Raw genomic sequence first — 27,163 nt, 5'->3', positions numbered from 1 at the left:
AGAGGATATTGTTCACAAAGAAGTGATTCCATTTATGTCATGTTTTGTACGTTCAAATATAATCATAGAGTTGTCTACCAGCAGATTGGTGCAACACGTCAACGTCCGTCAACATCAGCACACAAACCCCCGCAATGACCAATCGCGTTTGACTTTCTTTACCAAATGGCAGCTATCCATGAAAGCTGTGGACTTAGTTACGTTCTAAGAATTCCAACTCAAACATGCCTACCAGGATTCTAGACCAAGATTTTTCCACTCGGATGTCATTCATTAGAAGATTGTTAGGAAAACGTGAAACGCAGATTATATTTAGGTCTAATACATTCCACAATCTTGAGGTAACATGTTTGTGTAAAAACATAGAAAAAAAAACAACTTTAAGGGTTAACAGTGCCCGATGTATCGAACTTTTTTTGTACTCTTTCATTTTTTATGTCATATTAATATTATTTTTTTGGATGGCTGCCTGGTCGTGCGGTTCGCTTGCTGGACTGTAGTTAGAACTTATCGATGGTCCCGGGTTCAAACCCTGCCCGCTCCCATCCCCGTCGTCCTACGGGAGGTTTCGACTAGGAAGTAAATTATCTTTGAAGGAGCAGAATCTCGTCTTGTTTTTCTTAGTACTATTCGTGCAGCGTTGTTCTGAATTTGTTGCAGCTTGGCGATTTCGTCGTCGGGTATACCTGCTAGCACGGCGTTGCAGTAGTCAAGACGGGAGAGTATGAATGCCACAGCCTTTTTTTTGTTTTCGCTTAGGGCTGTAGACACGGTGTTCCGGGGCTCTAAATCTGCTTGCACTGAACACACGAGGTTACAATTGAATCATATTCTTTCTAGAATTAATGTCTACAAATGATAAAAACATAATCTCCCTCCCCACACCAGAAAAAAAAATATGACACATAAAAATTTAAGAATCAAACAAAACAAAAAGTTTGATACATTAGGCGCTGTTAACCCTTAAAGTTTTTTTTGTTCTATTACCTTGTCTTGTCTTCTATCATCTGTTTGCACACGGGAAGCTGAGCGCCCTGCAACACATCAACAGTAGAGTCAGATTGTTCAATGAATGTACAATTTCCCCTCAGGATTCGAAAGGCTATGGTTAGTACTATTAATGGTTAAAACGTGCATTTCAATGAACGAGGCTACGATCTTGCCCCAGTATAAAGGTATCAAAGCTTCACTGGCTACGATCTTGCCCCAGTATAAAGGTATCAAAGCTTCACTGGCTATGATCTTGCCCCAGTATAAGGGTATCAAAGCTTCACTGGCTACGATCTTGCCCCAGTATAAAGGTATCAAAGCTTCACTGGCTACGATCTTGCGCCAGTATAAGGGTATCAAAGCTTCACTGGCTATGATCTTGCCCCAGTATAAGGGTATCAAAGCTTCGCTGGCTACGATCTTGCCCCAGTATAAAGGTATCAAAGCTTCACTGGCTACGATCTTGCCCCAGTATAAAGGTATCAAAGCTTCACTGGCTACGATCTTGCCCCAGTATAAAGGTATCAAAGCTTCACTGGCTACGATCTTGCCCCAGTATAAGGGTATCAAAGCTTCACTGGCTATGATCTTGCCCCAGTATAAGGGTATCAAAGCTTCACTGGCTACGATCTTGCCCCAGTATAAAGGTATCAAAGCTTCACTGGCTACGATCTTGCCCCAGTATAAAGGTATCAAAGCTTCACTGGCTACGATCTCGCCCCAGTATAAGGCACTAGCGCATTCAGAACTTTGGAGTGGGGGGGGCGATTTTTTTTCCAAACCGTAACCCTAACCAAAATTAGACTGATGCGCTCTCTGGTCATGGCCACATTTTTATATGCTTGCGAGTCGTGGACGTTGAATGCAGAGCTTGAGAGGAGGATCCTAGCAATGGAATTGAGATGCTACAGAAGGATCCTAGGCATCACATTCAAAGACCGCATCACAAACCAAGAAATCATAGACAGGGTTACTGTAGCGATCGGAGCTCATGACGACCTGCTTACTATTGTGAAAAAACGAAAGCTTAAAACCTTTGGCCACATTACAAGATCTACGGGGCTCGCAAAGACCTTTCTTCAGGGAACAGTGCCAGGAAAAAGAAGAAGAGGCAGACAGAAAAAGCGATGGGAGGACAACATTAAAGAATGGACAGGCCTGCCATTGAGAGAGGTTCTGATCAAGGCAAAAAAAAGGGAGGAATGGAGAAAGACGGTCGACAAATCTTGCCTGGTGCCCCAACGGTCCAACAGACTAAGGGATAGGTAAAGGTAAAAGGTAACCCTAACCCTCAGTAAACCCTAACCCTAAGCATAAATGAGCGTACAGCATATATACACATACGCACGCACGCACACATATATATATATTTTTTAAAGCAGTGTTTCTCAACTTTTGGAGAAGCAAAACAACAAAAAAACAGCCATGTTGAGGCCTTTCTCTTGGCAGCTAGGGAGTCTGGGGGAGCGTAGAAAGCTGCCCGACGCCAAAACCGTTTTCTTGCATTCTTCACAGCAGAAACGCATTCTCCTGACATTTACAACTCATTACTCATCCTATTCAAAAAAAGGACCTTTTGAAAATGTTTTACTTCAAAAATATTCTAATATGAATTTACAGGCTCTTACTACATAGCAAATACAACCGATTTGTTCCTTGAAAAGATAAGATACCCCACATATTTAGATTAATAATTAATAATATTTTTTAAAAAAGCTCATTTTTAAGTGATACATTTTGCTCAAAAGGCATGTTTGTAACTTTGTTTTGTTACAGAACTATCATTCAAAGCTCTAAACAAAACATTTGGGAAGTGGGAGGAGAAATTAAGTGAACCAATTAGATTCTACTTAAATTTTCTTTCATATTTAGGATTTACGTAGGCCCTATATATTGTGATTTTTAGTCCCAAATTTTTTATGCAACAGAAAAATATCAGTATGAGTAAAGGCTGGAAACAGATGACTAGGAAAATAATATTTGGGTTCAGAACTCATCTCAATTGTTAATCTTATAATGAAAAATTTCGTATGAATTCTAAATTTTCCAAAACAAATTTTTTCTTAAATAACTAAGATAAATTCATGTGCAATTACATAAACTATGTCGCCATATTTGACTATTCAGTTTTAAAACGTCATGTTTTCGTCGGGAAAGGAGAGAGGGCGGTAGAGTGAAAACGTTAATCCTCGCTCCTTTTTATAATTTCTGCTAGTGATTGCCTTGGGCGCCCGCAGGGGGGTACAAGGGGGTGCACTTGCACCAGGGGCGGACTGGCTATATGGGCGTTCGGGCAAATGCCCGGTGGGCCGGTACCCAAATGGGCAGGTATTACCACAACAATAATCTTTTTGTTTTAAATTACGTCTGTAGTTTATAAGACAAGAGCCTCATTGATGTCTCTAAGGCACGTATTAAACAACTGCATGCATGTGTACAGCTTTCGATACATTATCTAAATAAATAGAATCTAGAATTGTGTGCCCATCGTATAATATACAATTTATGGGCTGGATGGTCTAGAAATGCCTGGGCCGATCTTGACACCCAGTCCGCCCCTGACTTGCACCCCCCTGGATTCTGATTAGCCAAATTCTAGCCACTTTTTTTGCACCATCAGGTCAATTAAAATCTAAGTAGCAACTGAACAATTAGTGCTTCCACTGGTGACTGAAGTACAGTTGTAGTAGACTAGCCTAGGCTTATCAGGCATTGATGACTGACCATTCACGTGCACCCTCTGAATTCTGGGTAGCCAAATTTTAGCCAGTTTTTTACTCTTCAAATCAATTAACTTCTGCTAGGAAGCAACTTAACATATAGTGCTTCCATTAAAATAAAGTTATTAAGGATAAGCTATTGTTGTAATAAACTGTAACAAGCTAATCAGTAGTATATGTCCGCCCATGTTCGCTTGCTATTCAATATTCTATATCACGTCGTAACGATTTGTTTTCATTTGCATATATTTAGTAGTTATTACATTTAGTAAAGACCCAGAAAATGATAAAGTATTTGTTTTTTTGTCTTGGAGTTAAAAACTTGCCAGCTGTCTTTTGATTTGATATATGTGAAAGTTTCTTTTAACAAGATTGAAGAGTACAGTCATCTTGGTAAATGTATTCACATCTTGCGGAGTTGCGGTCAGCGTTAGCGCTCAATAAAATAAAATAGCAGGTTAAACACGTCCACCAGTTTGTGATAGAAGAGATATAAAAAAAGTTCTTCCCATATCACCCGAGTCAAAACGTTGATTTGTATCGACAGAGCATTGGCAGCAGCAAGAAACCAAAATATACAAGCAGCACCATCAGGAATTAACTGCTGGTATTTCTTGGCATTTTTCACATGGACAAACTACTCGGCCAAGGCTACGATGGCTGCCCCGTGATGGGTGGCATTAAAAACTGTGTTCAGGCAAGGATTCGTAAAAAATATCCTAAAGCAGACATTGTCCGTTGCGAGCCCCACAGACTTAAATTTGTTATTATTGACCTGTATGCCTTTTCAAATAGGCCTATTGGTAATGCTGTCGGTGTCATCCAGAAGATTATCTATTTCTTCCATAGCTGTCCCAAGCGAGAGCGTTGATGCTAAATTTACCTCTTTTGTGTGAGACACATTTGACTGAGAAATACAAATTCCTTCGCGCTTTAAGTCACAACTCTTATAAATCTTTGACTGTTTGGCGTGTTTTAAATAACGGCTGTAAGTGAAACCAGACAAACTGCATATGCGTAATCTGTGCCTGCTTCTCAGATTTGTCTATTTGTCAATTATTCATCTTTTCATGAACCAGTTTCAGTGATGATGCAGTCTGTCCATCTTAGCATAAGTGGCCGCTTAACAGCAAATCAGCAGTCACATTAATGACATAAATACAAACGTGGCCATATTGAAGAACACTTCAAGGATGGCATCTTGAGGAAGGCGAGACTGCTGGCAGGCAAACGGGGTATTGAGTTGGTGCTACCGAGAATTAACAGTCGACAGACACACCGAGAAAAAAAAACATATGTTTGGATTTTGGGAGTTATTAAAGAACACAGCTTTACATGACGTCACTTTGTTCGTTAGTTTCTTCATTAACATTTCGCTTTTCAAGCAATAATTATGTTCAGTTCAAGTTCTTTTGTTTACGTCCTAAAATATGCAAGAGCTGCAACATTATGAAGCACTGCAGATAAGCGTTCATCGCCGGCTTGTCCATCGCGACAAGAAGCAATTCAGTAGTTAAGTTATTGACAGTTTTGGCAGTGTTTGCATTTTTTGTTTGATCAACCGTTGGGATGCACGGACCGCACAGATAAACTGACCAAAATGTATAGTAAATAGTTTGTTCGCGTGTATGGGTGGCGTAGTGCACTATTTCTTTTCTTTAATATTCTTTGTAATAAAAACGTTGCAGTTACGACTTTGAGCCAAGAGTAGAGACTTACACCACCCTGCAAAAAGTCATGCGGGCGCCCACGGTGATTGCATTTGGCATTAACGAATTCTTCGATATAAGAATTTAATTTATAGCATTAGCATATATAAATTATATGAGTGACATTTTTTTTAATTTTGTAATTTCTTAACTAAAATACAAAAAGAAAAAAGTATTGGTTTGTCCGATGGGCGAAAGGCGATTGCATGTATCGCCCCTCCCACCTGGTACAACCCTTTTTCATTTTAATTTACTAATGATAAAAATTTTAGATCAAAGTGTGTGTGCGACATAATATACAAATGGGTTAAAACATCAATATGTAGCTTATATAGATATTCAACTAATTTTGTTCACAAACTATGATTTCTCCATAAAAATAGGACCCCCCCCCCCCCCCACTCAGAGGGCTAGAGTGGGGAGGGCAGTAGACGCAATCGCTCCACCCCCTCCCACGTCACCAAATCGGCCAAGATACCAGAAGTGTAGCGACATAAGAGATTGTATGTAGGACTATTTCCTAAGGCGTAGGGTGGTAGGGCGAAGAAGTGATATCGGTAATCGAATTAAAAGTATATAGTAAGGAGGAGTAGCGTTATACAGCGGGCCGTGCCTGTGAGATGTAACAGATTATGTAAACAGTTTTTTTTTTTTTTTGGGAGGGGGGGCGGAGCAGGATGTAAAAAGACCATAAAAGTATCATAGTCATAGAGCTCATGGGCGTAGCCAGGGGGGGGGTTCAACCCTACTATTTATTTCATCATTAAATCCGGCTTGAAAAGTTTAGGTGCAACGGCTACTTTTGGTTTTCTAAAAGCAAACCGTTTAATTTATAAAATTAATTATGCAAGCGATTTTTTCATAAAAATACACCAATTCTAAAACAATTACGTAAATGTAAGGGAGGCAATGTTACAATATGCTAACAAAGATGGACAATTTTTGTGTATTTTCAGTATCACTAAGTCAAATATATTTTTAAAATGTACAGGAAATGTTTACAACAAATACAAATAATAGTTAAAGACGTTTTTTTCTGGTCAACTAGCTGCTAAAATTAAAAGAAAACATTTCTGTTTGTTTATAAAGGCTAATAATGCACTTTGTATGTAAATATCACGCACATTTTTTTAAATGGACTTTTTATGCAGCGATTTTCGTGCAGTAGCGTAACGTCGCAACATGATCAGGTGCTAAACCAATTCCTTAAACTTTTTTAAAAAATCAGATTTTATTTATTTTTTGTTTAGTGCCCCCATCCGAATAAAAGAAGCTTATTTTTGTGCGTTTTGTCTGTTGGTCGGTCTGTCCGTCACGATTAGATTTAAAAAACTAGAACTCTAAAAGCTATTGAAAATCTGATTTACCCTTTAATGTTCCTCCCATAACATCTCAATAGTTTTAAGTATCTAAAATTGATTGTTCCGGATTTTTTTGTGCAAAACTAATCAACGCCAACAAATGTTTGTTTGCTCTTCTAACTTATATTACATTCAATTTCCATGCTTAAACGTTGCAAAAACACATTATCAATAATATGTTGTTCCGTTTTTTATGTAAATAGCATATTAATGCTAAATCATAATCTCTATACTGACTTATATTTCATTAAGTGTAAAAATGTTCCGGATATTGTTTTATAAAACATGAATTATGCCTAATGATTGTTTGAAATCGCATAAGGCTTTTAAAAAAAGTAATTTACTAGAATTGATTACTGAAAATTACTTTTTAGACATTTAATTTTCTTGTAAAACATAACATAGAAGTTTTGTAATCGATAAAGAAAGTTCCGGATTTTGTTTCTTACAAATCGTCGCCAGAAATTTCCGAATTTATTTAAAAATCTACTAACGCCAAATAATTGTTTGAACTCCCTCTTCTAATTAATAAACAAATAATCTTCTCATTTACGAAATAATGTTTTTACGGATTTTTATGAAAAATATTTTAACTCACTACTCTCTTACAGTACATTTAACTTTCTACCTAAAACATTAAAAAATCTAATTATCGTTAATATTATGTTCCGGTTTTTAAGGAAAACAGAATCCAAACACCAAAGTAAGGTATGAAAATCTCTCCACGTGGCTGTAGTACATCTAATTTTTATACGAGACCATCCAAAAAATTTAATTAACGGTATTACATTTATCTGAAATTCTCTTTTTCTTTTACTATTTATACAAACATCCGGAACAATCTATTATATAAACTTTTCAATTGTGTTCATACCTAAAAATTATTGCGATGTTTTGAAACGTAAAATAAAGGTTAATCAATTTTTAATAACTTTTAGTTGTTTTTTTTATATCAAGATAACGGACAGACCGACTGACAGACAAAACGCAAAAACAATGTGGCTTTGATCCTTTTTAAATAATATCTATTAGAACTCAGTGCACCAATGTCTATGAACCCTCGTTAAATATCTCGTGTAAATAAAGACATTTTTTTTTATGGTACCGGTACTAGCCTATTGTGAGGTAATGGAATTTTTTTTCTTTGACATCATATGAATGGACTCTTTAAATGTAATGTTAAAAGAACGCACTCGGTGCACCAATGTCTATTAACCCTCGAAAAAATTGCTTGTATTAATGAAAACATATTTTAGTCTAACTAAGCCGTGTGACGTAGTGTTTTTTTTCCTTTGACGTCACATGGAATGAATTCTTTAAATGAAATGCTAAAAGAACGCACTCGGTGCACCAATGTCTATGAACACTCGAGAAATGGCTCGTGTTGATAAAGGTGATTTTTAGTCTAGCTAGGCCTTGTGACGTAGTGTTTTTTTTTCCTTTGACGTCATATGGAATGAATTCTTTAAATGAAATGCTTAAAGAACGCACTCGGTGCACCAAAGTCTATGAACGCTCGATAAATGGCTCTTATAGATGAAGGCGATTTTTAGTCTAGCTAGGCCGTGTGACGTAGTGTTTTTTTTTTCCCTCTGACGTTATATGGAATTAATTCTTCAAATGAAATGAAAAAAGAACTCGGTATAGTAATGTTTATTAAGCCTCGTTATGTGACTCGCGTTTAAAAAAGGAATGATATCTTGATTTAGATCTAATCTAGATTTTTTAAACTAGATCTAGATTTTTATTACAGTATATCTAGATCTGGATTTATATTCTAATTAAAATTATTTTAGAGTCTAGATCTAGAATTTCTAGATCTAGTTTAGACTAAAATAGACTAGATTAAGATGTAGAATTTCAATTTCTAAACTTAAAGTGTAAAAAAAAAGTGTAGATTTTCATTTCCAAACGTTTTGATCAATATTGTAATGTTTTAATATACTAAAACTAATCTACTATTTTTTTATTAAATTTAAATTTAAATTTACGGCAAATGAATCTTTGAAACATTATTACTTTTGACCATCGGATGGCTGCCTGGTCGTGCGGTTTGCGCGCTGGACTGTCGTTCAGATTTATGGATGGCCCAGGGTTCAAACCCTGCCCGCTCCCATCCCCCGTCGTCCTGCGGGAGGTTTGGACTAGGAAGTAATTATCTTCAACTCTGAAGGAACATCCGAAACGTGTAAAACATTTTACATCAAAATTAAATCACCTCTTGAATATTATTTGCGAATATGCAGATCCGACAGGGATCCGACTTCATAGACATTGGTGCACCGAGTGCGTTCTTTTAGCATTTCATTTAAAGAATTCATTCCATATGACGTCAAAGGAAAAAAAAACACTACGTCACAAGGCCTAGCTAGACTAAAAATCACCTTTATCAACACGAGCCATTTCTCGAGTGTTCATAGACATTGGTGCACCGAGTGCGTTCTTTTAGCATTTCATTTAAAGAATTCATTCCATGTGACGTCAAAGGAAAAAAAACACTACGTCACACGGCTTAGTTAGACTAAAATATGTTTTCATTAATACAAGCAATTTTTTCGAGGGTTAATAGACATTGGTGCACCGAGTGCGTTCTTTTAACATTACATTTAAAGAGTCCATTCATATGATGTCAAAGAAAAAAAATTCCATTACCTCACAATAGGCTAGTACCGGTACCATAAAAAAAAATGTCTTTATTTACACGAGATATTTAACGAGGGTTCATAGACATTGGTGCACTGAGTTCTAATAGATATTATTTAAAAAGGATCAAAGCCACATTGTTTTTGCGTTTTGTCTGTCAGTCGGTCTGTCCGTTATCTTGATATAAAAAAAACAACTAAAAGTTATTAAAAATTGATTAACCTTTATTTTACGTTTCAAAACATCGCAATAATTTTTAGGTATGAACACAATTGAAAAGTTTATATAATAGATTGTTCCGGATGTTTGTATAAATAGTAAAAGAAAAAGAGAATTTCAGATAAATGTAATACCGTTAATTAAATTTTTTGGATGGTCTCGTATAAAAATTAGATGTACTACAGCCACGTGGAGAGATTTTCATACCTTACTTTGGTGTTTGGATTCTGTTTTCCTTAAAAACCGGAACATAATATTAACGATAATTAGATTTTTTAATGTTTTAGGTAGAAAGTTAAATGTACTGTAAGAGAGTAGTGAGTTAAAATATTTTTCATAAAAATCCGTAAAAACATTATTTCGTAAATGAGAAGATTATTTGTTTATTAATTAGAAGAGGGAGTTCAAACAATTATTTGGCGTTAGTAGATTTTTAAATAAATTCGGAAATTTCTGGCGACGATTTGTAAGAAACAAAATCCGGAACTTTCTTTATCGATTACAAAACTTCTATGTTATGTTTTACAAGAAAATTAAATGTCTAAAAAGTAATTTTCAGTAATCAATTCTAGTAAATTACTTTTTTTAAAAGCCTTATGCGATTTCAAACAATCATTAGGCATAATTCATGTTTTATAAAACAATATCCGGAACATTTTTACACTTAATGAAATATAAGTCAGTATAGAGATTATGATTTAGCATTAATATGCTATTTACATAAAAAACGGAACAACATATTATTGATAATGTGTTTTTGCAACGTTTAAGCATGGAAATTGAATGTAATATAAGTTAGAAGAGCAAACAAACATTTGTTGGCGTTGATTAGTTTTGCACAAAAAAATCCGGAACAATCAATTTTAGATACTTAAAACTATTGAGATGTTATGGGAGGAACATTAAAGGGTAAATCAGATTTTCAATAGCTTTTAGAGTTCTAGTTTTTTAAATCTAATCGTGACGGACAGACCGACCAACAGACAAAACGCACAAAAATAAGCTTCTTTTATTCGGATGGGGGCACTAAACAAAAAATAAATAAAATCTGATTTTTTAAAAAAGTTTAAGGAATTGGTTTAGCACCTGATCATGTTGCGACGTTACGCTACTGCACGAAAATCGCTGCATAAAAAGTCCATTTAAAAAAATGTGCGTGATATTTACATACAAAGTGCATTATTAGCCTTTATAAACAAACAGAAATGTTTTCTTTTAATTTTAGCAGCTAGTTGACCAGAAAAAAACGTCTTTAACTATTATTTGTATTTGTTGTAAACATTTCCTGTACATTTTAAAAATATATTTGACTTAGTGATACTGAAAATACACAAGAATTGTCCATCTTTGTTAGCATATTGTAACATTGCCTCCCTTACATTTACGTAATTGTTTTAGAATTGGTGTATTTTTATGAAAAAATCGCTTGCATAATTAATTTTATAAATTAAACGGTTTGCTTTTAGAAAACCAAAAGTAGCCGTTGCACCTAAACTTTTCAAGCCGGATTTAATGATGAAATAATATTTTTCATATCTCTTCTAGTTTTCGAGATCTGAGTGTGACAGACGGACAGACGGACAGACGGACATTTTGCACAAACCTAATAGCGGCTTTTTCCCCTTACGGGGGCCGCTAAAAAAGCAAATTACACACTAAAATTATTTGAGCGTAGCCAATCCAATCGGGGGTTTTGAGTTTAAACCCCTCTCCTACAGATGGCTTTTTTAAAAAGTTTAAAACCCCTCCAGATGATTTTGAGTTTAAGATCCCCCTACAGAGCATTTGGAGGTGGAGAACCCCCAACAGATGATTTTGACGATAAAACTTCCCTTTTCGATATAAAATCTAAAGCAAACTACAGTCACTTAATTCCAAGAGTGTATTTAAGAGAGACTAGACATTTTTACCAGTGGCGGGGCTCCATTAATAAAGTGCAGTGAATAGTCATCTGCCGAAATTGAAAAACACTAAATGTGGCTCAATAAAGATGGCTAAGACAGATTTTAGGAGTCAGTTATAGAGATCGGGTCCAAATCAAGGAAATCCTATGCCGAACTGGGAGTCGATCCCTTACTAAGATTGTGACAGAGCGTCGCATGAGGTTTGCGGGACATATTCTCCGACAAAAAGAATTACGCAGAAGAGTTGCGATGATATCCTAGTACAACATGACGCCACACATTCATGGAGGTCCTCATGGCAGGTGGTAAGAGACATTACCAGTGACAGATTTTTATGGAAACAGCTTGACGGCAAATGCTCCGAACGGCGTGGGAGGGTCTAAGTCAGTAAGAATAGCACATTAGGTTTTTGAAAAAAAACTTTTTAATAGCAGGAAAATGCAGTGTAGGTACCTCAGAATATGCATTTTGTTGGCTTTCAATATCAGAAATAGTGCTTGGCTCCTAGTGCTCCCCCAGACCCCCTTGCTAGTAATGGCGGGAGATCTACTACTTTATGGAAACAGCTTGACGGCAAATGCGCAGAACTGCGCGGGAGGGTCTAAGTCAGTAAGAATAGCACATTAGGTTTTTGAAATATAACTTTTTAATAGCTGGTAAATGCAGTGTAGATACCTCAGAATATGCATTTTTTTGGCTTTCAATATCAGAAATAGTGCTTGGCGGCGGGGCTTCGCCCCGCGCTGGGGAAGCTCCTAGCGCTCCCCTTGACCCCCTTGCTAGAAATGGCGGGGAATCTACAATTTTTCCTCATGGAAGAACCTATTCTAGGGCACAATAAATGTCTTCCGAAAGAATGAAGGGTCAGAATGTAATAAAGATTATGTACATACACACACACATAAATACATATACATTTTATTCGCGGGGGGGGGATTTCCCCCCCCCCCCCGAAACAAAATCCTGGCTACGCCCAGGATAGAGATTGTCAAATATTTCAAAATAACGGAAAAGTAATAGTATAGTCAGATAATGAAAAGAAGACTATTTGGTAAGGCGGACAGTTTGGAGGGGGGGGGGGGGAGAAAAGTCATACTCAAATTTATGGGCCGGTCCAAGTTATAAAAGGAAGGGGGGTCCATGGCTAAAAAAAAAATTACTAGAAAACAATATATATCCTGGGACCAAAACAACGGGCGTGGCTTTTGTATTGCTCGTTTCTTATAGATTGTTCAATGGGCAAGAAATGAAATGTAAACAAATAATAATATGAAACATACCTTGAAAATACTCTTCGTCGTATACAGCGGCACTCACGTCGCTCGATTGACAAAAGAAAAGAAAATAACAAGATAACAGTTGAGTTCTAAGGCTATAGACAGGCGCATACTTGAAACATGTCAAATACGTGTTAAAATATTCATTCAGAGGCGAAGCTAGGGTGGGGGGAGGGAGGGGAAAGTTTCAAAATCCCCCGGGCCCCAATTTGAGGGGGGAAACCAAATGAGTGTATTTTACAATAAATATACCCTTAGGTGTGCCTCTCAGTAGGGTCAACCCTCGCGCGTCTTTCAGCTTGTCTCCCCTTAGGTGTATGACCGGATTTAGACAAGACACTAAGCTATTTGAGCTAGGGGTCTGCTTGTAAACATCAGACAATTTATTCCTTTGTTTTGTTTTTTCTCAAAACAATATGGGGCGAGAGGTGAGGCTAAGCTATAGCTTATGATGCCTATAGGTAAATCAATTTTACAGCACTGTCTATACCTGATCTTATTTGTTTCTAACAGCACTGTCTATACCTGATTTTATTCGTTTCTAACAGCACTGTCTATACCTGATTTTATTCGTTTCTAACAGCACTGTCTATACCTGATTTTATTCGTTTCTAACAGCACTGTCTATACCTGATTTTATTCGTTTCTAACAGCACTGTCTATACCTGATCTTATTCGTTTCTAACATAATTTATATCTGTTATTGTTCGTTTTATCAACATGATTAACACCTGACCTTATTCGTTTCTATCAACACGGTATATACCTGATCTTACTCGTGCCTGTTTGGCCTAAACCTGAACTTGTTCGTGTCTGTGGGGTCTAAACCTGAACTTATTAATGCCTGTATGGTCTAAACCTAGAGATTAGAGACAGGATTACTGCAGTGATTGGACCCCATGATGACCTGCTAACTATCTTTAAAAAAAAAGCACGCTAAAAATCTATGGCCATATTACAAGGTCTATGGTGCTGGCAAAGACCTTCCCTCAGGTAACAGTAACAGGAAAAAGAAGAAAAGGCAGAGACAGTAATGGGAGGACAACATACAAGAATGGACGGTACTGCCATTGAAAGAGGTTCTAAGGCAAAGGACAGAGAGGAATGGAGAAAGACGGTCGACAAATCTTACAAGGTGCCCCAACGGTCCTACAGACTAAGGGATAGGTAAAGGTAATTGGTCTAAACCTGAACTTATTCGTGTCTGTTTGGTCTATTACCTGAACTTATTTATGCATGTATGGTCTAACCCTTACCTGGCGCGTGTCTGCTCACGCTTGTAATCTTTATGTTTAATGCCGATGAACTGCTGCAACTCTGGGATATAGAGTTTAATATCATTGAGGCCATAGTTGGGGTAGGCTGAACAGCTGTAACAGTCATGGCATATAGAGTTTAATATCATTGAGGCCATAGTTGGGGTAGGCTGAACAGCTGTAACATTTATGGCATATAGAGTTTAATATCATTGAGGCCATAGTTGGGGTAGGCTGAACAGCTGTAACAGTCATGGCATATAGAGTTTAATATCATTGAGGCCATAGTTGGGGTAGGCTGAACAGCTGTAACATTTATGGCATATAGAGTTTAATATCATTGAGGCCATAGTTGGGGTAGGCTGAACAGCTGTAACATTTATGGCATATAGAGTTTATAAACATTGAAAGTTTGAAACCATGGTTTGTGTAAGCTGAACAGCTGTAAGTCACGAAATATAGAGTTTAATATCATTGAGGCCATAATTTGGTTAGTCTGAACAGCTGTAACAGTCATGGGATACAGAGTTTAAAATCAATGAAACCATGGTTTGGGTAGATCGTACAGCCATAACAGTCATGTCATATAACATTTAAAATAATCGAAATCATGGTTTGGCTAGATCGTACAGCTGTAACACTCATTGGATATAGAGTTTAAAATAATTTAAACAATGGTTTGGGTAGATCGTACAGCTGTAACAGAGCATTTGATTTAAAAGTTAAATAAAGAGAAAACAGTTTCCTAAACCTACTTTGCTTTTTCTAATGCATTGTTCAGAGATTTGATTTACAGCTTATGCATCAATAAAATCTCTGCTAAGCATATTGTTATAACTCTGGTGGTGGTGCTGATAACGGGAGTAGTGTGTGTGTAGTCAGGCCAGTCACGCCGGGTGTAGTCACGTGATCAACCAGAATGGTCGAGCGACGTTCCGTCGGTTTCTGGAAGGCCAGCGGGGATCCTATATAAAGAGAAGATTTGTCACAGTCAGACGGTTCACAACAGTCCGGTTCACAACAGTCCGGTTCACACCAGTCCGGTTCACTAAAGACGACTTGGTTGTGGTTTAGCGGTGCAGTTCAGAACAGCGCATTACGACGCTTCGGTCCAAAGTATTGTCAAGTACTGTCAAGACGCGAGCACGTTGCCCTGCCTCATCGTGGCGCTCGCATGGAAACGACCATGAGAGGAAGTGGTTAGGCTAAATGGGTAGCAACACAAGACTACCGTGGGGATGCCCACGGGTAGTCGAGAGTCAACTCATTGCACGGGCAGAGTTGTAAAAAAGTCCCCACGAACACGTCCCACATCCATGCGCTGTTCCTCAAAGGAACCGTTACATAAATGGCGGGTCCTGCACAGCTAGCTTGGTACAACGAAGGAAAATGGCGGAGGCTCCCGGTGGGACATGTGCGGCCAAGCATGCGTCGGGGGGCCAAAGGCATTGGAAACAGCAATGTTTTACATAGGCATTGACTCGGGTCTCTCTAAAACAGAACTGTGTTCTCACAGTTTTTTTTTGTTTTTTTTTTACTGTTTGGCGTCCAAACAGGTTTTTTTTCAAACTTATGGCTCGAAGAGCCTTCGGCTCAGCCCTTGGACATCAACAAGTACTGTCAAGAAACCTCGCGAGTACGAGACGACGTCTTGATCTTTATCTGCGTTCGAGTCCGACACAACGAGCCTAGTGTGTGAAGTCAGTCCTGAACTGTTGAACCCAGTGCAAGCCCGGAACGAGACGGAGAGGCCAGTGCAAGAGTTGATACGGCGGTACGGTGTTATCGGAGAGATATTTGTACAGTGTACGTGTTGCCAATTGTACAGTATTGGCTGTTATTTATTTATGCTGTATTGAGCCCCTTTTCTCGACCGTCTTGACTGCGACACCTCCTCTCTTATATAGGGTCCCTACTGGCCTTCTCGAACCGGACAGAACGCCGCTCGACGTTTCTGGGTGGTCAGGTGACTACAACTCTCGTGACGCTCCTGAGCTCTGTTCACGACGCCGATCCTACTCGAACCTTCATGCTGACACTCGTCTTGGCTGACCGTCGTAGCTCGTCACGGTTGACCGCTCGTCTAGCGCTGGCCTGGGGCGATTTGCGTCGGCTGACTACACACACCACTACCCCTCTCTGTGCCACCATTAGGTTTACAACAATATATAATGACATTTTTAACATGAAGCTTCAGTTACTACGGACACTATGGAGAACTCTACCAGAAAAACTTTGGTGGTCTTCGAAAAACAAATCCTGTAGAACTTCTGAAGCTATGGAAAAGTGGGTGGACAATTTATTGGGAGCTGGTGGGATTATAAAGTAAAGCAAGAAAAACAGGTGATGCCTAATTCGACCTTCGGGTCATTTAAATTTCCAACACTCGTGTCGCGGGACACATGACCGAAAAGGTACAAAAAACGAAATGAAATTGACCCGAAACTATTTGATTAGAAACTTACATTAATTAATGAGACATTGGAAGTTCCTTTTTTACGCGTCGGAAGTGGCTTCATTTATCTACTTAAAATGTGAGCAAAATTGTAGCTAGCTTTATCACCGAGTCATTTTCTTGTCTCTTTATGGTAAATATTCTCAAAAATCCTCCAATCTCTAAGGATCTTATGAATAATAAAAAAATGTTTAGTTATTGTGTAGTTATATATTATTTGGTTCAATTTAAAGATGCAACCTATAAAGGGGACTAATTCAGCTTATACCAAAACTTCAGTAAAGTACAATTTCTTTCCCTTGTTCGAGATACCAAACAAAATAATTTATTAGCAATAGTTAATAACTTATTGGTTCATTTTTTAAAATTGATTCTTGTGCTGAAAGGTAAAAGAAATAATTGTGCAAAATTTCAGTTTGATCCGAGATTGGGTGTCTGAGCAATAACGTGTACAAACTTTTTACCAGACAGAGTGAGTTGATTTAAGATTTGTAAAATGTTAACAAGTGATAATTCACATTACTAAGAGATGCACTCTGGCCCTCTATCCACATTTTGGTCTTACATGAACTCTATATCAACAAGGTTACAAATGACAGTTTGTGTGGAAACACAAACTCAAAACCCCGAAGTGGTCCACCCAGGCAGGCTTTAATCCGAATGAAATTATATCAAAGACAAATAAGAGATAAGAATGGAGAATGAAGGTTAACAGATCTTGTGTAGTGCCCCAACGGTCCAACAGATCAAAGGATAGGTGAAAGTGAATGTAAAGTTAGATGTGAACCTGACCTAACTAGTTCCCCTTTCAGACCTTGTGGTCTATAGGGCAGATGATGTAAAGTTCATCTGTTTTTGTGGCCTACGGTTAACGAGGGTGTCATGTTGCCAGCACAACGACCAACCGCCTTTACTTTTCCCCAACTAATGTCAGGTACCCATTAGAGGTTTCAGGGGCGCCCAAAGATTCCAAAGTTGAAAATCCCAGTCTTCACCAGGATTCGAACCCGGGACCCCCGGTTCGGAAGCCAAGCGCTTTACCGCTCAGCCATCGCACATCCCCTGGACTAAGTCCTATACTCTAATTGTTTTGAAAAGGCTCAATCTCTTATTCGAATCCTCAAAATAAAAAATTAAAAAGAAAATTCCGCAATATAAAAAATGTTTATGAAAAGGAAGTTTATAAGATTATTATTATTTTTAAATTAGGTCTAACTTATAATGCATACTAATTAGCTTTTTCTCTTTAAAAAACTGCTTGCATAACTGATTTTAAAAATTAGATTTTTCACTTTCAGAAAAAAAAACTTTGAATGGTCTAAAATATTGTGATGTCGGATTTTCAATATCTTTTCTAGTTTACGAGATCTAAACGGGACGGACGGACAGACGGAAAGACATTTCACACAAAACTAATAGCGTCTTTTCCCCTTTCGGGGGCCGCTAATAAAACCAAGTAGAAAATATTTCCCAAGCAAAGTAAAAAAGAAAATGAGTTATGAAGTAAACAATTACCGCACTTTATCATACTAGTGAGTCGTGAAGTAAACAATTATCATACTAGTGAGTTGTGAAGTAAACAATTACCGCACTTTATCATACTAGTGAGTAGTGAAGTAAACAATTACCGCACGTTATCGTACTAGTGAGTTATAAAGTAAACTATTACCGAACGTTATCATACTAGTTGGTTATAAAGTAAACAATTACCGCAGGTTATCATACTGCAACATTCTGTTGATCTGAAATGCACGGACCCTGGCGTGCTCTTGGCGAATTTCAAGTCTAAAATATATAAAAAAAAAGCTTAGATAAAGGGGAGAACCGCTCAATTACTGAAAATTCAAGATTCATTTTCTTTTTTCTGACTGACTTGACTGACAAAACGGTAGATTTTAATCGCCCTGATCTGCTGCTCATCGATAAAAAAGAAAAGGCCGCTACCATTATTGACATCGCCGTACCACTATCTCATAATTAAAAAAAAAACTGAGCTGGAGAAACAACGAAAATATGGGAATCTTGGCTTGGAGATGAAGCGTTTATGGAAATTATCTAAAATAACAATATACCCCATTGTCATATCAACCGAGGGAATAATAACAACTGACCTCACAGATACTTTTAAGGCCCTTGGCATTCCTAGGAACATTCTCGTTGCCTGTCAGAGGGCGGTACTTCTGCAGACCTTCCACATCACCAGAATATTCCTCGGCGGAAACTGTTAAAGGGACTACGATGAATTTTGTTTCCTTTTAACGAAACTCGACCCTGGCTTCGCCAGAGAATGAATACTCGCTCTTTTATAATAATAATAATAATAATTTTATTTATAAAGCGCTGTTAACAAACAAAATGTAGGCTCATGGCGCTGTGAAAAAATAACAAACATAAACACGAGAGCTAAATGACAAACTAATCTAAAAAAGTTTTAAACAGGTAGGTCTTAATATTCTTCTTGGGAGTTGTATAGCATGTTATCTGTCTGAGATCAATGGGAAGTGAGTTCCAAACCTTTGGTCTGTACACAGAAAAAGCCCGCAGGCCGTAGCTATACATAAATAATTACTACCAATTAATTTAATAATTGGTTAATTTTTTAATTGATTTCTTTGTTGTCATCGTGCATAAAAGTTTCAACTTGATCCGGGAAGTGGGAGAAAAAAAACGTGAAACTCATTCTGCCAGACAGACGAAGTGAGTCAATAGAAGTTTTGTGAAGAAAAACAAAACCTTAAGTAATAAATTGAACTGTGACCACTAATGACCACTAATGACCACTATTCCAAATGAACCAAATCCAAACCTGTACGTTGCCTACATTTCTACAAAGTCTACGAGTACAGATCTAGATCTTGATGTATTTTGATATGAACTTACCTTTTTTTCATAAACATACAAAAATCAGATCCCAGGAATAATAAAGATACAAAAAGACAGAGTATGATTATCATGGAGCTCAGCCGAATACGATCTCTGTAAACAAAAATAATCTTGAATCAAAGTCTGCAAAAACTTAATGACTGCGTGAACTCAACATCTTTCCTAACACTCATTTCGATCTGCCAGACTGGGTTTATAAATACTGTTACAAATGAACAGTGATAGGTAGAGGTCAACGTATGACCCCGGCGAGATGACACAGCAGCGAGTGTTCTCTGGAATCTACATGTACAAACAAAGACAGGATGTGACGTGTCCACACGTGTTGTTCCAGAGGACGAACAGATCTAAGTAGGGGGACAGTTACTAATGAACAGTGACAGATAAAGGTCACTACGTGTGACCCCGACTTGATGACACTGCAGCGAGTGTTCTCTGGAATCTACATGTATAAATAAAGACAGGATGTGACGTTTCCTGACATGTTATTCCAGAGGATACTAGCAGTGTTTGTGCAACTTTGGAGAAGCGATTAGGGACTCTATATAAGCCAGAAAGTTAATGTGAAAGTCAGTCGTGAGTGAGTCGTCGGTACTGTTGTCTACTGTGCGAGACAGTAGAAGAGAGATGTGTACGACTCGATGCAAGTTAACTAGGGTAGAGTTAACTGGAGTGGACTACTGTCATTAAAGTCTATACAGCGAACTACAGTGGACTTGAGCCGTTACAGTCGATACTGTCGATGTAAGACGTGTGCGGTTCTGATTCGGTAGACTTGAGTACGACTTGGTTCAGCTTTCGGAGACCTGGAGCGACACTGGGAAGTGTGTCGTTGGTCTGTTCTGTGGAATACGGCTCGAGGCAAGTAGAGAAGAGATGAATTGCAACGAAGTGAAGAGATGAATTGCAACGAAGTATAGCTAACTTTAAACTGACAGATATTGTACAGTCTTCTACGCTACATGTTACAGTGACGAATTGTTAGAGTTAATAGTCATTAAAGTTATATGAAACTGAATGTTGAGTCGTCAAGTTCTTTGCAGTGTTTTTATTTGTGTGCCTACTAATACATTTAGCCAGAAGATTCAGAAATACGTAACAATACCAATTCAATGCCTTGTCAGTTTTATATTCTCTGCTGCGCCTCTTTAACCTTAGTCCTACATTGTCATCAGTAGTACGTCATGGCTGCCACAAAGTAAACAGAACAAGAAAAATAAATAAAAAAATCTTTTCTAAAAAAAAACAAAACTTATTTAAGGGAAAGAACGCTGCACTTACAATGATATCTTGCAATAATGTGTAAGTTATTTCCCTTATTTAATATCAAACAAAATAATTTATTACCAATATTTAATTGACTTATTAGTTAACTCTTTAATTGATTCATGTTTTGTTAGGTTGATCCGAGAATGGGTATGGGAGAATAACGTGTTGAATTATCTAAGGGGACAAAACCCTACATATTTAGCCGTATATGTGATTACTGAAGGATAAATTTCCCTTGTTGGTATAAAAAAAATGAATTAATTAGTAATAGTAAGCAATGGGAGGCGCGGTGGCTGAGCGGTAAAGTTCTTGGCTTTTGAACCGGGGGTCCCGGGTTAAATCCTGGTGAAGACTGGGATTTTTATTTCGTGATCCTTGGGCGCCTCTGAGTTCCTGACATTAGTTGGGGAAAAGTAAAGGCGGTAGGTCGTTGTGCTGGCCACATGACACCCTCGTTAACCGTAGGCCACAAAATCATCTGCCCTATAGACCACAAGGTCTGAAAGAGAACTTTACTTTACTTAATAGTAAGTAATAGACTAATTGGTTAATTTGGTATTGATTCACGTCATGTCTAAGACAATGAATAACTGTTTTAACTTCACCCGAGAATGGGTGTTGGAAAAGTAAGGTGAACAAAATATTTACCAGACAGACAAACAGACAGACAATGTGAGTTGATACAAGCTTTGTAAAAACTCCCTAAGCCATCCCAAGTCGGAGGAAAAGGACGATGAAGGCAACATGCCTCTGACAAGGGAATGCTCATTCTGAGGAGCTAACATACATGCCTCTGACAAGGGAATGCTCATTCTGAGGGGCTAACATACATGCCTCTGACAAGGGAATGCTCATTCTGAGGAGCTAACATACATGCCTCTGACAAGGGAATGCTCATTCTGAGGGGCTAACATACATGCCTCTGACAAAGGAATGCTCATTCTGAGGGGCTAACATACATGCCTCTGACAAGGGAATGCTCATTCTGAGGGGCTAACATACATGCCTCTGACAAGGGAATGCTCATTCTGAGGGGCTAACATACATGCCTCTGACAAGGGAATGCTCATTCTGAGGAGCTAACATACATGCCTCTGACAAGGGAATGCTCATTCTGAGGGGCTAACATACATGCCTCTGACAAGGGAATGCTCATTCTGAGGGGCTAACATACATGCCTCTGACAAGGGAATGCTCATTCTGAGGGGCTAACATACATGCCTCTGACAAGGGAATGCTCATTCTGAGGAGCTAACATACATGCCTCTGACAAGGGAATGCTCATTCTAAGGGGCTAACAACAAGAAACGTTTCTCTGTAAGAAACATTATGTACACTCAAGATTCTCAATCGATCAGGACATAAGACCGGAACAGTTCAGTCATTAATTTAGGCTTAATGATGGAAACAAGAATAATAAATAAATATTTTAAAATATCGAGGCGCGGTGGCTGAGCGGTAAAGCGCTTGGCTTCCGAACCGGGGACCGGGGTTCGAATCCTGGTGAAGACTGGGATTTTTAATTTCGGGATCTTCGGGCGCCTCTGAGTCCACCCAGCTCTAATGGGTACCTGACATTAGTTAGGGAAAAGTAAAGGCGGTTGGTCGTTGTGCTGGCCACATGACACCCTTGTTAACCGTAGGCCACAGAAACAGATGACCTTTACATCATCTGCCCTATAGAACACAAGGTCTGAAAGGGAAACTTTACTTTACTTTACTATTTTAAAATATCAACGCTTCTATAACGTGTAATTGTTTACATTTGTAATAGATGTAGACCAACAATAATAAATCTGTGCGATTAGAAATATATTGACCAATTATTTTTGTTTAGCTTTATTTCATGCTTTTAGCTTTCTCAATACGCTATGATCCAATCACTTATCTGGACCAGTTGCAAAGGTAGGGGGGGGGGAAGAAAGAAGGGGGCATCTTCTTAAGGTTACCGTGACAGCTTTTTAAATGCATTTTATAAAAAAAGTACGACTCAAACTCGAGGGCTGAAGCCTCCTCAAGCCAATAGTCTAACTATTTTGCCAGCGGAGTTCTTATGAAGATAGGAGGTTTCATAGCTATCGTCAGTTTGAAAGTTTTAAGCGACGAACTAATTCTCTACACAAAGTATAAAGGGAACTAATTCAATTTATTGCCGTATCTGTCAAGTACAATTTCTTTTCCTTGTTCAATACCAAACAAAATAACTTAGTAACAATAATTAATAACCTAATTGTTTATTTTTTTTATTGATTCACTTTATGTCAGGTAGAAAAATAACAGCCAAATTTTAACTTATGTAACTTAATAATGTAATACACGAAATGTTATCAAGAAACAAATATACAAAATAAATTATAGAAAGCTGCAACGTGTCTGACACAATCTAGGAGAATATCAAATTCACACTATTTTTCAATATCTACCTGTGAACCCCCTTTACCCACAATGAGAAAAAGGTATAGCAGCAGCCCCTTATCCTGCTGGTAGGTCTCGGGGAGATCTGTTAGTAAAAAAAAAGGTCAAATAAAGAATGGATGCGAAGAACTGCTACTAAAAAGTAAGAGATACATGTATCATAGCACATACAGGCTAGTTGTGGGATTGAACCTGATAAGGTCATATTTGTGGTAAGGAAGACGTCTTATAGTGGGTCCGTTTTATTCAGCTAAAAAAAAAAAGTCAACAGTACAATGGTAAGGCGCTTTGGAAAAATTTTTACAGTTCTGAAATAATAATGAATGAGAATCGAATTAGAGGAGTTTACAAAGAAGTCTTCTACAAGAAAACGTTTTGAATTGATTTTATTACAGATGTCTTCCACAAGAATGATATGAAAAGTCCTATTTCGAATAAAGGATGTCTCTGTATTTGATAATTAAAGTTTTTAAAATATTTGTAATGATGTCCAGTTAACTTGATCAAAGCTGAAACATGCGAAATTTGATCTCATGAAAAATGAATGATCGCCTTTCCGCCCCCCCCCCTTTTTTTTTCCACGCCAGGGTGAATGTTATGATGAGAATCGAACCTAAACTAATTGAGTGGACTTGGACAGTAAAAAGGTAAAGTTCCCATTTTATACCATGCGGTCTATTGGGCAGGAAAGGTTAAGGTCATCTCTTTCTTTGGCCAATGGTTAACGAGCAGGGTATCATGTGACCAGCACAACGACCAACCACCTTTACTTTACCCTATTGATGTCAGGCATCCATTAGAGTTGGATGGACTCAGGGGCGCCGAAAAAATCCCGAAATTCAAAATCCCAGTCTGTACAGTGATTTGAACCAAAGTACCCCAGTTTCGGATGCCAAGCGCTTAACCATTCAGCCACCGCGCCCCCATGGGCAGACTAGTACTAACTTGTAATAGTCCACTTCACAAATGGGCTCCTCTCCTGACCACGTCCCGTTGACACAACGACTCAAATAGCTGCCGGACTTGAGGTGGAAGTTGAGGAGGCAGTCGAACTGAACGTGAGTCTCATTCTGTGTCTTGATAGTGTAGAACTTGGTCAGCCTGTCATGTACAGCCATGAATATTAGCATACGTGTAAACCAACATCAAAGTGGACCACACATTGAAAGATCGAATATCTAATTGTAAACAACTGTCAGTCCACTTGAATCATTCAGAGCTCGAATAAATAAAAATTGAAATAGAAAAAAAAGCAAAATATAAAAAATCCTTTTTAAAAAGTTCAAAGCTTATCTAAGGGAAAGAACTATCCCCTAACAACTACAATAATAATATATAATATATTATGTTTAGAATAAATATAATAATAATGTAGAAGTTATTTCTCTTATTTGATATCAAGCAAAATAATATTAATAATTGATTGACTAATTGGTTACTTTTAAAATTGATTCATGTTTTGTTTGGTAGAACAAATAATTGATTGACTAATTGGTTACTTTTAAAATTGATTCATGTTTTGTTAGGTAAAACAAATAATTGTTGAACGTTTCAACTTGATCCGAGAATGAGTGAAGAAGAAATAATGTGTTCAATTCTCTAAGGGGACAAACCCTGATAGTTTAATTTCCCTGGTTGGTACCAAAGAAACTACCAGTAATTAATTGACTAATTGTTGTTGTTGTTTTTTTTTTAAATTGCTTCATGTTTTGTCTTTGCCAATGAATAATTGTGTAAAATTTCAACTTGATCCGAGAATGGGTGCGTAGAAACTTTGTACCAGTCAGAGTGAGTTGATATAAGTTTTGTAACAATGCTCTTTTCAGAGTACCGGTATATACAAAACAAAATATCTTGTTAGCAACAAGAGGAGTCGGAACTGAACCCAAGTGGAACTCAAGGAGCAGTGTCTCTTAACAACGGATGTGATAATCATACTCCGGACACATGGGTCTGTGAAGAGCCTTTTAAAGAAAAAAAATCTTTTCTTTAGGTCATTAATGTCCGCAAACTGGACCCTTAACGGACAGTCAATCAGGGATTGGAACAATTGAGTGTGCTAGTCTCCAACCTGTTCTTGAAGATCTCCCTGGGACAGGCAAAGGTTGGAACATTAAGTGACTGGTTGTTTCTGGCGTAGGACTTGGCATCTTCCTTCTTGAAACAAACCAATGATGACAGCTCTCGATTCATCTTGGCAAACTACTGATGGCTAGAAAGCAAATAGGATTGATTGATAAATAAATAACATTCAATGATTTTTATTTATGCAGGGCAGTATTTAGACTTGAAAAGGCCCTACGCTTTGAGATATTAGACCCTTTATAAGGCCATATTTTATGACAGTACTCTAAGCCCCACTCTAAGGTATCTGAGATATAAGACCCTTTATAAGGCCATATTTCATGTCAGTACTCTAAGCTATCTGAGATATTAGACCCTTTATAAGGCCATATTTTATGTCAGTACCCTAAGCTATCTGAGATATTAGACCCTTTATAAGGCCATATTTTATGTCAGTACCCTAAGCTATCTGAGATATTAGACCCTTTATAAGGCCATATTTTATGTCAGTACCCTAAGCTATCTGAGATATTAGACCCTTTATAAGGCCATATTTTATGTCAGTAGGCCTACTCTAAGCTATAGCTCAAGATGATGATGATCTCTTTGTTTAAATATCCGTGCTATTGGCAAGCACATTTTATTGCTTAACTTCCTAATGGTAAAACATTTGTTTTTAATTAAAGCTCTACTTTCAGCAATATATTAAAAACCTGGACGCTGATCTCAAAAACGGCTCTAACGATTTTTCTAGAAATGTAACAGTTGACGTATACGACTGAGAAAAAGAATTACGAGCTAAATGGCCACGCTGGAAAACTCGAGTTTGACAGTTTATAGTTTTTCAAAGTAGAAAAATGAAAACAAAATCTTTTCTATAAATTGGAGTTAAAAAAACATGGCGTAGTCAGCCGTAGTGTACCTATAACTGAATTGTTTATTAAATGTAAAATTTCTTAAAGTTAATTGATATATTATCTAAGCTTTGCTTATGATTTTACGTAAATCTAATATAGATTTCGTTTAGGTACTAGATCTAGAAGTAGATCTAGATCAAGACTAGATCTTACGAGTTCTAAATCAGATACGTGTAATGAAGGTATCAATGAAAAGTTACTTTCTTATGCAATACCCGCTGGCTTAATTGGAAGAATTGATAGTTGAAGTTGGGGTTTTGTGCAAATTATTTTTGTATATTCTATTTTATTTTAAGCTGTATAATTGAGGTATTGCTTTTTCCATCCATCCCAGTGTCGCTAAAGTCCATGGATGGCCTTGGCCGGTTTAGCACATCGCTCCATTTTGATCTATTCTGTGCTTTACTTCTCCATGCCCGGACTTCTTGTAGCTGTTTTAGATCTGCCTCTACGTCATCAAGCCACCATACTCGTGATTTGCTTTGGGGCACCTGCCTTTTGGTTTTTGGCGGTGAACAATCTTTGCTCCTCTGTTCTTTGGCATTCTTTCGAGGTGACCTGCCCAACTTAATCTGTTCCTGTTTATTTCGTCATTATGGAGGGGTCTTCATAGAGCTGGAATATTTATTGGTTGGTGCGAATCCTCCATCTGGTTTCCCCATGTATGGCACCATATATTTTTCTGAGGATTTTTCTTTCCCAAGTATTTAGCATATTTTCTGTGTTTTTGTGTCAGCGTCCTGGTTTCACTTGCATATGTGACTACAGGTTAGTTGATGGTTTTGTAAATAGTTTTCTTTGTCTTCTTTTGAAAATGTTTTTCTTGTTGATGAACACAAATGATAGTCAATTTCCAACATGTGTGATAAATGATAGTCAATTTCCAACATGTGTGATAAATGATAGTCAATTTCCAACATGTGTGATAAATGATAGTCAATTTTAAACATGTGTGATAAATGATAGTCAATTTTAAACATGTGTGATAAATGATAGTCAATTTTAAATATGTGTGATAAATGATAGTCAATTTCAAACTTGTGTGATAAATGATAGTCAATTTCAAACATGTGTTATAAAT

The 27,163-nt window shown here is 37.6% G+C and overlaps 1 protein-coding gene across 2 annotated transcripts in view; it reads right to left on the bottom strand.

Moving 5' to 3' along the window:
* Positions 1-27,163, bottom strand: part of LOC106058378 (uncharacterized) — a 37,910-nt gene that overhangs the window by 9,274 nt on the left and 1,473 nt on the right. The window contains exons 2-8 of one of the 2 annotated variants that reach the window (XM_056004904.1): positions 25,173-25,313; positions 24,047-24,202; positions 19,415-19,510; positions 18,245-18,319; positions 14,080-14,193; positions 12,827-12,867; positions 988-1,034 (exon numbers count right to left, since the gene is read on the bottom strand). In XM_056004904.1, the coding sequence (XP_055860879.1) occupies positions 988-1,034; positions 12,827-12,867; positions 14,080-14,193; positions 18,245-18,319; positions 19,415-19,510; positions 24,047-24,202; positions 25,173-25,294 (651 nt within the window). In that variant the 5' untranslated portion in view covers positions 25,295-25,313. Of the gene's footprint in view, positions 1-987; positions 1,035-12,826; positions 12,878-14,079; positions 14,194-18,244; positions 18,320-19,414; positions 19,511-24,046; positions 24,203-25,172; positions 25,314-27,163 lie in introns of both variants that reach the window. The other variant, XM_056004903.1, reaches the window with a different exon arrangement.

The sequence above is a fragment of the Biomphalaria glabrata genome, chromosome 11 (assembly GCF_947242115.1).
Source record: "Biomphalaria glabrata chromosome 11, xgBioGlab47.1, whole genome shotgun sequence".
Taxonomy (NCBI): domain Eukaryota; kingdom Metazoa; phylum Mollusca; class Gastropoda; family Planorbidae; genus Biomphalaria; species Biomphalaria glabrata.
This window is presented reverse-complemented; position numbering and strand designations above follow the sequence as displayed.